The sequence below is a fragment of the Mytilus californianus genome, unplaced genomic scaffold, assembly GCF_021869535.1.
Source record: "Mytilus californianus isolate M0D057914Y unplaced genomic scaffold, xbMytCali1.0.p SCAF_7, whole genome shotgun sequence".
Lineage (NCBI taxonomy): Eukaryota > Metazoa > Mollusca > Bivalvia > Mytilida > Mytilidae > Mytilus > Mytilus californianus.
In genome coordinates, this window is record NW_026262723.1 from 40,316,415 (window position 1) to 40,328,760 (window position 12,346).

Sequence of the window (12,346 nt, forward strand, 5' to 3'; positions counted from 1 at the left end):
ACTAGAGAATCACCATCATTAGCATTAACATCAGCTATTTCTACTTACTAGAGAATCACCATCATTATCTACTTACTAGAGAATCACCATCATTAGCATCAACATCAGCTATTTCTACTTACTAGAGAATCACCATCATTAGCATTGACATCAGCTATTTCTACTTACTAGAGAATCACCATCATTAGCATTAACATCAGCTATTTCTACTTACTAGAGAATCACCATCATTATCTACTTACTAGAGAATCACCATCATTAGCATTAACATCAGCTATTTCTACTTACTAGAGAATCACCATCATTAGCATTAACATCAGCTATTTCTACTTACTAGCGAATCACCATCATTAGCATTAACATCAGCTATTTCTACTTACTAGAGAATCACCATCATTATCTACTTACTAGAGAATCACCATCATTAGCATTAACATCAGCTATTTCTACTTACTAGAGAATCACCATCATTAGCATTAACATCAGCTATTTCTACTTACTAGAGAATCACCATCATTAGCATTAACATCAGCTATTTCTACTTACTAGAGAATCACCATCATTAGCATTGACATCAGCTATTTCTACTTACTAGAGAATCACCATCATTAGCATTAACATCAGCTATTTCTACTTACTAGAGAATCACCATCATTAGCATCAACATCAGCTATTTCTACTTACTACAGAATCACCATCATTATCTACTTACTAGAGAATCACCATCATTATCTACTTACTAGAGAATCACCATCATTAGCATTAACATCAGCTATTTCTACTTACTAGAGAATCACCATCATTATCTACTTACTAGAGAATCACCATCATTAGCATTAACATTAGCTATTTCTACTTACTAGAGAATCACCATCATTAGCATCAACATCAGCTATTTCTACTTACTAGAGAATCACCATCATTAGCATCAACATCAGCTATTTCTACTTACTAGAGAATCACCATCATTATCTACTTACTAGAGAATCACCATCATTAGCATCAACATCAGCTATTTCTACTTACTAGAGAATCACCATCATTATCTACTTACTAAAGAATCACCATCATTATCTACTTACTAGAGAATCACTATCATTAGCATTGACATCAGCTATTTCTACTTACTAGAGAATCACCATCATTAGCATTGACATCAGCTATTTCTACACCAGGTGTTTGAGTTTCCAGGATATCTGCACTATAACTGGTTTGTGTGAAGGATGGTGCATTAAGGTTACGAGTCACATTCACCAACAGGATACCAGTTGCAGATTTAGGTGGGCTTCCTCCATCTTGAGCTACCACTCGTACCTATAAGGTTTATATAGAATTGTATTTATTTTTCACAATTTTTTGCATTGTTTAAAGTTAACTTGTTCCTTATTTTAAGATTTAGATTGAATGTAGCCTGAATTCACTTTAATAAAAAACTTTAAAAAATGAAATTTTAGTCCTGATCCAATCATAAAAGGATTTATAACATAGAACAAACATACTTAAAATTAAAAAAAAACTCTTTTTGTTCCAATGTTATGAAATTTACAAATATTACTATTTCAATTACCCTGAGCCAATACAGAACATTGTTATAGAAATTGTAATACCTAATTACACATCAATATATATTCAAAACATGTTCACATATGATCAAATGAATCAAAAATTCTAATATACATTACCTGATAGTATTCTCCTTGATCAGCTTGCAGATTGCCGATGACGGCTATACCTCCGCCATTTTGGTTGATAGTAAACAGTGTGGTAGATGACTCATCACCTATGATGCTATAACTCACATCACCAAATGGACTCTGTCAATAGCAAATTACATGTAATAATACCAATATTAATTTGGATGTCATTATAATTATCATAGAACTTGCCTTGTAAGATTATCATAATGCGACTTCTTATTATTGCGATACGCATCCAGTCGCATTAATAGTATTAATGAAAACCTCGTAATAATTTCTGAATTTACAGTAGTTCTATTTTTTTAAATGAATTTTCTGTTTTACCTAGTGAATAGAAATACCTATTAATCCTTTAAAGTTCTGATAATACTATAATAAATATCAAAAGCTTTCATGTGAAATAACAAAATAATTTTGGAATTTTACATCTATAACATATGTATAAAGATCATTTAATTTAACAAAAATTGCTAGTATCAGAGTTAAAAAAAATATACTATTAGCAGGACTCAAACAAAGCTCATTATAGACACCAAATCATGTGAGTCCAGCATAATTAAAATACTGCAATTGTATAGTATATGGAATAGGATCCCAGTTACGGCAACCAGTCCAGTACCCACGAATGTAGTTCTTATAAAAAATTTATAATTTTTTTTTAAAATGGTGTAGTTTTATTATTACACAAGTTCTGTAACTGAATGTAGATTTATTTGAAGGGGTAGGCTTACTAGTTTGAATTTCTGTAAAAATTTTGATTGATTTAACTGTAATCTGGCGTCAGTACATAGAGTAAATTGCCTAAATTCTAGCCTTTATTCTTCCCCGGAAGTAGACGGACTGACCCTGTTGTCAATCAAAACAAAATTTTGCAACGGAATGCAGGACATGAGGCACTGAGATTGTACTTAGAAACTCCAAAACAAATGCCTAACATGAACCAGAAGTCCCAAGGTGGCTATCAAAATTATTAATTGAATAGCACCCCATTTATTTACTATGATTTTCAATGCGTTTCAATGGGGCAAATAATTGGGTCCCCGTTCCATATGGGCTATACATCACATGGCCTAATTAATACATACCACTGTATCTCCATCAGTTGCACTTGCAGTGAAGAAAGTACCCAGCTGTGTTGGCTGAATCCTGAGACTGTTTGGTAGGTTATTAAACACTGGCGTCTGCAAATTACGCTGAACTGTAATGGTCACAGGTATGTTCTGACTTCTGCCTGCTGGTGTGCCACCATCTTCTGCATAAATATTAAACTGAAAAAAAAAATCATAAGATTAGTGATTGTTCATTTGTAACTGGGGGCCTAATTTCAGAAAAGATGTTAGCCAGTTAAATATGACATGCATTTATTATTGCAAAGCCTTCACCACTGTTAAAAAAGGTGAAACCTAATTAATGTGATCGCAAACATTTTATAAGGAAAACCTACTGAAATTATTATTGCGAATCTAAAACTGTTTCATTTTTCACATTAAAAAAACATCACAATGATTCTGAATTTACAGTAATTGTGGTTTGGAAAATTCGTTCTAAACTTTCTGTTTTCTAGCAAAATATTCTGATGTCTCTGTTATTGTACTTTTTTTATTGTGATTTAAAAGGGATGTATCCAACCCCTAAACTTTATTTTACTATAACCAATGGGAATTTAATCGATTACGAAATGCCTAAAATCTTTACTAAATCTATAAAGATTAATTTAACAAGTTGGTGTTACATATACACAATTTTCATCCTACATAAAACCTATAACATACTCTAGGAGTTGGAGTTCAATCACCTACAATCCCCCCACCTCCCCCTCCCCAAAAGAAATAAAAAGGCAACAAAACAGAACTTTTATAAACATACTGTAAATGTAGACTGTGTTTCTCCTGTCAGTGTTCTTCTAACAGTTATCCATCCAGTTGAAGGATCAATTAAAAATCTGGCATCACCTCCATCAATTTTGTAGTTTACAAAGTTGTATGGTGACTGAAATACAACATAATTTCACATCAAATATGCTAGTCATCTAAAAAACAATATAGAATACAAAATCAAACACATCACTCTTGGTTATAACTAAAAACTTAAGTTGCAATAGTTTTGTGGAAAAATTTCAAATTTCGTCTGAAGATGAATGGTTTAAAAATAACATTGCGCAATAGTTCAAACAATTCAGGAAAATAAAAAGTTAATAAGCTAAATATTTATCATGATTTATTAGATTTTACATTCAAATTTAGATTTTTCATCTATCAGCACAGAAGATATCGCAAATGAAGATGTCTTTATTTGCGCTGTTGGCTTGATATCACACATCTTGAAATCCAACCTCTGCATATCCCACATTGCTTGATATCCCACATCTCTTGATATCCCACATCTATTGAAATCCAACCTCTTGATATCCCACATCTCTTTTATCAAAATGTTACTAAAAATGGAATTTTATTCTAAAAATTCACCATCCAGTCCTTCTTATCTTTACTCTTACTCCTAATTCTTGTGATCTGACTGAGAAGAGGCAAATACTGATGTAACAGTTTTTAATTATCCTTCAGGATTTGAACCTACCATCTCCAATGATGACACTACTGATGAACAAAGAATTTGGGCATATTTGAACGTTTCCTCCAAATTAAACAAAAACATGAAGAAACTTAGAAAGAACTGAACATCGGTCAATATTTCTCTTTAGACCATTAAAGACTGACATTCTTGAGCTTAATGAAGGAACATAATAACATAAACGGTTCCAATTTTACTGCACCAGATGTGCATTTCTACAATTAATATCTCTTCAGTGATGCTCGAGGCCAAAATATTTGAAAATCCAACCCAAATGAATTATGTTACTTTAGACTGACTTACATCAGAGTCTACATCTCCTGCAAGAACTTGAATGATAGAAAATCCAATGTCACGATCTTCTCTAACAGTAGCGGTATAAGAATTAAGATTAAATACAGGAACATTGAAGTTTCTCTTCACATTTACTGTTAACACTCCAACATCCTCCAAACGAGGGACACCACCATCTCTAGCTCTTACTCTGATCTAGAAATATATTAATATCTCAAATGCAAAATAAAAGTTTTTTGTTTAACTTCTTTATTGCAAGCATTTAAAATTTGTCTACAATTTCGGGAAATAAATTGTTTCCACAAATTCATTTTTTCATCACTAGAAATTATATTTGACATCACATGCTAAAAGTACTTGTTCTGACAACATTATATCATCTCTGAAAAAATTAAACTGGGCAAAACTCTGTTATGAATAATTCATATGCATATGTAATATTCCTGGACATTTCATTTGTAGAAATATAGGAAATTTCCTGCAGTCACTTTGGAGTGTGCTGGTTTGTTATAATTTTTTTTTCTTCAATTTCTGAATTCTGGTCAAAGGGGGAAAGAACAGTTAAATTTAACTTTTCCCAGTTATGTTAAATTAAATTTTAATTGATGAAATAAAGGTTTTAGTAAATATACATTTATCAACTCTGATAGAAAAATCTTACCTTATAACTTGTCGTTGTCAGTGGGAAAATTGATGTAGCAAGGGAGATAACACCTGTAGATGAGTCTATGTTGAAAGTTAATTCGGCACCGTCATCTCCAGTGATATCATATTCAATTGTGTTGAAAGGAGCCTGAAAAACAAATTGTCAGAAACTTAGAAATCAAACATTTATTTCAATTAGACAGATGGAACTGTATTAAGACTTACACATTAAAAATCCTTGTTGTAAAGTTCACCTTGTCATTTTCAATATAAAAATAAGCTTGTCATTTTCAATATAAAAATAAGAAGATGTGGCAGGATTGCCAACAAGACAACTCTTTCAAAAGACCACAGACTAAGTAACCTGCTGAAAAATTACATACTCTGGAGTTAAAAGTCGATAATTTGAAAATATTGTTAAAATGAGGTATCAGGTAAAGCTAAGTAAACATTACCAGAGTAAGTAAAGGTCTCTATTACACAATTTACTGATTGAGTATCCTAGTGATAATTAGAATTCTGCAAAAATACACTGGAATAAATGTAGGCTTACACAGAATACCAGTCTTAATAAAATCAGAAAAAGGAAAGGAATTCAGTACATAATTTTTCACTGTTGAATAATTGTGCTCTTTCCAACAAAATATTGAATTGAATTGAATTGAATTGAATTGAATAATTCTATCTACTTACAACAGTGTCTGCATCTGACGCTGCCACATCATATACATCTCCAGTACTATTGTGGAATATCTCAATGGTATTATCCAAGTTTGATATGATTGGACGATTACGATTTCTGTTTACTGTAATTGATACCTGAGCCGTGTTACTTCCTTCTAGTGGAGTCGCTCCTAAATCGGTTGCTTCTGCATCAAACTGAAAAAAGCAGATAAATAAATTGCAATTTATTGTTGCAGTTGACTGAAAGTAACAGTCTCGCCTTTTTCACTTTTATTATCTTACATAGGAATGAGTTGTCACAATACTGCAGATTCATTATTACTTTTGGGGGACCCAACTTTTCATGGATTTTTGTGAATATGGGTAATCTATGAATTTAAATATTCAACAAAGTACAACTCTACTACAAGCCTGTATGCAGACTTTGAAAAAAAGATCAAATCAATTATCCGCAAACATTGATAAAAAATCATCTTTCTACAATTCTAAAAATGGACGAAAAAATTTAATCCATAGTAGAAGGTCTCTGATTTCCAACAAATAGGGGTTTCAATTTGTAAATTATTCCAAGCTTTGGCAAGAAATTTCAAAACTTTCACTACCTACTGTTATGAAAATGACATTGTGCTGGGCGTATGCTTCACGATCAGCTTTTTATGTTGCAAACACTTAAAGTCTTTGAGGCTCCCAAGTAAGATATGTGTCATATATCGTCTTCAAATAATTCCAGCAAAAATGTCACAGTCATGTTTTGGTATGGAAACTCCAAAAAAAATCAAAACTCAACAAGAATGTGACCATAGTACACGGATGCCGCACTTGCACTATCATTTTCTATGTTCAGTGGACCGTGAAATTGGGGTCAAAACTCTAACTTGGCATTAAAATTAGAAAGATCATATCATAGGGAACATGTGTACTAAATTTCAAGTTGTTGGACTTCAACTTCATCAAAAACTACCTTGACCAAAAACTTGAACCTGAAAGGGGACAGACGGACTGATGGACGAACGAACAGACGCACAGACCAGAAAACATATCGTAGGTGGGGCATAAAAATTAAAATACAGTAGACTCCGGCAAATCAGATACCCAAAATGTCAGCTAAAAATATCCGATTACCCGATATATTCAATTAGACAATGAATGTATATTCATTGAATATTCTGCAATAATGAGTAGATATAATCCTGAGATGTTACTAACCCTGACAATTGCTAAATATGTGAAAGGGCTGGAGGATTGATAGAGTGATTTTTATCAGTTACATCACCACGATATTTGTGTAAAAAATTATCAGCTGATTATGTAATGATTAAATTTGTTTGCAGTTTTTAAATCCTTTATTTATTAGAATAAATCAAATGTCCTGAAATATTTATGTGAATTATTATCTACCATGCATAGTTTGTCTTTATTTGGTTTGTAAGCAAATTAATATCCATTATTTACATTATCACACAGGTAAACTAATTTGGCTATGAATAGATCTAAGCATGTCTGTGTAGAATCTCCAAACTAAAATCGTATTTGTTATAATTTTATTTCTTAAAATAATCAAATTTAAATTTATGAAAATAATCATGATTGATAAAATATTATTGCATAAAGTTTACGTTTTCTGAAGACTACGTTTTCTGAAGACTTTATATTTAGGTCATAGTTCTAGAGGCTTCTTTGCCAATTTGTAAACATCCAAAATGGCGTCCATGACATGTGGTTAATTTTGTACATGTGAAAAAAATATATCTGACAAAAGTCAGATTTCTCTTGTCAAAAGGGATTTATATTTATATTGCAATAAATTATTCAGAAGGAGGTACATTCAGTTTAGATTATATTTCTGATTCTGTGAACATTTAGAGTTTAATCAAAATTCTCCAAACAGCAACGTCAACTTGTCAACTGAGTCTTGCATATTTTATAAATAAATTCAAACCATTTGAAGTAAAAGGGCATCTTATTCACATGACAAAGGAAGACAATGATTAAAGACAACAATTTATTAAGAAATAGTTCCTTTTATTTAGTAAAAACAAAATCTTCTTGTCTGCAAGATTGTAAATTCGTAACTTCCGGGTCCATTTCCTGTCAGAAATACATTGAAAATATCCGATTGTGTATGGTTTTGAACAAAATGACCTGAATATTCTTATCCGATTTGCCGATATATTCTTATATCCGAAATTCGATTACATGATAAAATTAACATTAAACATACAGGGAAGGGTTTGGTGTTTTGAAATAATATTACAATAGCCGATATATTCGTTTAGCCGATATCCGATTAGGTGGAGTCTACTGTAGCAGGTGCTCAACCTTACGGTTTTGTAGGAGAATTTGAGATGGCAGAGTGTTGCTACAACTTTGTCGTCTGGTGACACAAAAATTACAAAAGCTTCTTGCTCCCTATGTGTTGCAACAGCTAGATGTCCAGCGACACATAACTAAATCTCTTGTCTTAATCATTCAACTTTTTTTTTTAAATCATTCTTATCTGAAATTTAACAGTTTGGTTGATTCAACATTAATTTCTACTGATTTTCTTTCTTCGATAAAGGAAATGTTTATACTCACAGCATAAGATGCCGTCTTACTAGGGTCATTCATGAGTGACTGACGTAATCTTACTTCACCAGTGGTATAATCTACCAAGAAGTAATTACTGGCCTCCTGGCTAGGAGCACCACTACTCATTAGATATCTTACAATGTTGTTAGGTGACTGAAATAAACAAATATATACTTTGAACATTCTCAGTTTTTGCTCCTTTTATTTATTCAATTGCATAATAATTGCTTTCTATACATTTTTTTAATTCAAAGTTACATTTCCTTCATGACTTACTTTCATAAAAATAGCATAAAACTGCTGAAAATGCAGCAAACATTCCTGGCTTCAAATTTTCATCAGTACAACAATATTTAATTCTGTTCCTACCCATACAAAAGCACTGTTTTTATTTTTTATCTTGTTAACATTTCTAAAATATCAAACTTACTCTCAAATCTCCATCAGTGGCATTTAATGTGACGATAACTTCACCAAGGTCGGTTAATTCGCTTATTGTTTTGGAGTAAAATGTTGGAGCAAAGACAGGTCGTTTCAAATTTCTATTTATTTTGATGACAACAACAGCTGTACCAGACATTGCTGGCGTACCTCCATCTTTGGCTTGTATTCTCATCTGCAATAACAAATAATAACATTACACGTATGTTTCATTAGAATCCATCATTTTGATTGGCTGACAACAATCGTGAAGCACTCCAATATCATATTTTGTTTCCATATAAAATACAACAGCTATGATTTGATTTGATTTTTGGTGTTTTAACACCACTTTTAAACACCGCTTTTGGGCTATTTCATGGTGGCCAGTTTTTATTTGATGGAGGAAGCCAGAGTGCCTGGAGAAAACCACCGACCTTTGATAAGAAAACTGACAATCCTAGTCAATTAAGATTGGAGTCGAGTGCACCCGCACGAGCAGGGTTCGAACTCACAACTTCAGTGTTGACTGGCTAGTGATAACAGTAGTAACTACTTAGACCACTTGGCAACCGAGGCCCCTCACAATAGCTATGACTGCACATGATATTCATGACAATGTGTAAAATACAATGCATAGAAAAATAAATAAAAGACTTGAAAAAACTAGATTTCATGGTTGTAACATTTTTAGTGTGAAGCGTGTCTGCCTCGATTAAAGAATCAAAGATGTTATTGTTAGTGATAGTTGTACTTCACAATGAACCAGTAAAATGATAAATAAAACGCTATTTTTTTTTCAAAAAGAAAAACGTGTAGTTTAAATATTGTTAAAAACTGTGAAAATCTTATACTTACGGTGTATGTGTCTAAAGGAGCTGTTGTTAAATTAGTCTTTACTCTGATTTGACCGGCATCGTTTCCGCTAGAATCCAGAATCTGACGAAAGTCAAAGTATGTCTCTACATTACCATCTCCAATGACTGACAAAGTCAATGTTCCATATGGTTGCTATCAAAAGGAAAACAAAGTTTCAAATTCACAGTATTATGCAATTTACATTTAAATTATATTTTATGAATTCAGGGTAAGTTCACAAAAATTTGTATTTCTATTTAAAAACTCTAATTATTTTTTCAATGCTAAATGAAAAGTTTGACTACAGAAGAAATAGTTACTTGCTATGGAAGTCCAAGAAATCTCATCTTAATGAATTTGGGAGGATAGGAAAAGAAGTTTTATTGTACATAGGTTGTCAATCACATATGTTGTATGTACATTTGAAGTTTAAGAAGTCCCACCAACTCCTATTTAAATTTTAATGTTGAGAAGTACCAATCCCCCTACATCTTAATGGAATAACCCTCTAATTAATCTGGTTTTTTTTCATGCTCACATCTGTGTCTGCATCATTAAATGTAACTATCTGAACACTTTCTAAAATAGCCTTAGTCTCTGGAACAAGAACCTCAAACTCTCCTTGTGTAGGTGTTGGTGCAAATTTATTACGTAATACAATAATATTAATAGTTGCATTCTGGGACGAAACTTTACTCGGTGTTCCCTCATCATATGCCTGTACAAACATCTGAAAATCAAAAATATACAAAGTTAATTGTTGTGTTTTATTTTCTAATTCGTTGTTTCTATGATTTCTTAATCTCTGAGAATAACTTTTACAAGAGAATACAAAAATTCTAAGGTAACTAGTTTAAGTCATCAAAACTTCTGAAGGTTTGCAATGTTAAAGCTCATTGAACTGATATTTCCTTTTATGATTTCTTTATCTCTGAGAACAGCTATTTTTAAGACAACACAAAAATCTAAAAGTAATTCTTATGTAAACAAAATTTTAAAAAGTTTTGAATAATTTAAGCTCATTGAAATAGAATGAAAATTTTCAAAGCGGGCTGCATGTTTTACAAAATAAGTTTCTTATAGTCATGACAGGCTAGAGTTATTGCTATTGGTAAATATGGAACAGTAACATAAACCATAAAGTCCTTAAGGATGTTTGCTATGATTTTGACTTTTTGTCAGATATTCTAAATTCTGTGGTTTCATCAATGTTGTGCCATTTAAAATTTTACACGCTAACCCCTACTTTTTTTTTCATAATTCATATAGTTTAAAAAGCTATTTTTGAAAATCTTATAAAATCCTTGTTATTTTTTCATAGTTTTTGAACAATGCTAAATGTATGAAAAATTCGTAAGGGTTCCACGGAACCCAGTGTCTCGCCTACTTTTGCTGTTAATCGCAGGCTCAACAAAAATGAGGAAAAAAATTAATAAAAATATTCCTCTCTATACTATCTTTTGATTGTAAGTAGCTTCTGTCCAAGTTTGGTAAAAATCCAGGATGGTTTTTGAATCTAATAAATGTTTTTAAAACTTTAACTGCAGACTGTATGTAAAGTTAACTGGAAGAAAAATTAAGTCCATTTATAAGTAAAATACGGAAAAAATGGAACAAAATTTTATCAAAATTTCCTTCTAGATACTAGCTTTTGATCATAAACAAGCTTCTGTCCAAGTGTGGTACAAATCCAGGATAGTTTAAGAAAGTTGTTAAAATTTTAAAAACTTGAACCACAGAGTGAATGTAATGTTAACTGGCAGAAAAACTAAGTCCATTTATAAGTAAAATACGGAAAAAATGGATTTTTTTTTTACAAAGTTCACCTCTGGATACTATCTTATGATCATAAACAAGCTTCTTTCCAAGTTTGGTAGAAATCCAGGATAGTTTAAGAAAGTTATTTAAATTTCAAAAACTTTAACCACAGAGTGAATGTAATGTTTCCTGGCAGAAAAACTAAGTCCATTTATAAGTAAAATACGGAAAAAATGGAATTTTTTTTTTACAAAATTTACCTCTGGATACTATCTTATGATCATAAACAAGCTTCTTTCCAAGTTTGGTAGAAATCCAGGATAGTTTAAGAAAGTTATTAAAATTTCAAAAACTTTAACCACAGAGTGAATGTAATGTTTCCTGGCAGAAAAACTAAGTCCATTTATAAGTAAAATACGGAAAAAATAGAATTTTTTTTTTACAAAATTTACTTTTGAATATAATCTTATGATCATAAACAAGCTTCTGTCCAAGTTTGGTAGTAATCCAGGATAGATTAAGAAAGTTATTAAAATTTCAAAAACTTTAACCACAGAGTGAATATTTGTGGACGCCGCCGACGACGACGACGACGACGACGACGCCGACGGAATGTAGGATCGCTATGTCTCGCTTTTTCGACAAAAGTCGAAGGCTCGACAAAAATCCAGAGACAATACTTTCACGCCAAATTTTCAATAGCATATACCTCAAAAACAAGAACACAAAACTTTTCTTTCTTTTTTGAATTTTTAGTTCTGTTATTTATATACTTTCACTTTATAACAGTCTTTTAAAAAGCTTGTTATTTTGAAACAAAGTAGCCAACATCCGTAATTACAAGGTTCTAG

The 12,346-nt window shown here is 31.7% G+C and overlaps 1 protein-coding gene across 1 annotated transcript in view; it reads right to left on the bottom strand.

Annotated features, from left to right (window-relative positions):
• LOC127708407 (uncharacterized) overlaps positions 1-12,346 on the bottom strand; it is a 199,676-nt gene that overhangs the window by 133,634 nt on the left and 53,696 nt on the right. Inside the window, exons 42-52 of the mRNA XM_052213279.1 lie at positions 10,276-10,467; positions 9,738-9,890; positions 8,890-9,075; positions 8,466-8,612; positions 5,898-6,083; positions 5,221-5,352; positions 4,569-4,754; positions 3,564-3,686; positions 2,783-2,965; positions 1,683-1,814; positions 1,129-1,314 (exon numbers count right to left, since the gene is read on the bottom strand). Of these exons, the coding sequence (XP_052069239.1) occupies positions 1,129-1,314; positions 1,683-1,814; positions 2,783-2,965; positions 3,564-3,686; positions 4,569-4,754; positions 5,221-5,352; positions 5,898-6,083; positions 8,466-8,612; positions 8,890-9,075; positions 9,738-9,890; positions 10,276-10,467 (1,806 nt within the window). The remainder of the gene's footprint in view (positions 1-1,128; positions 1,315-1,682; positions 1,815-2,782; positions 2,966-3,563; positions 3,687-4,568; positions 4,755-5,220; positions 5,353-5,897; positions 6,084-8,465; positions 8,613-8,889; positions 9,076-9,737; positions 9,891-10,275; positions 10,468-12,346) is intronic.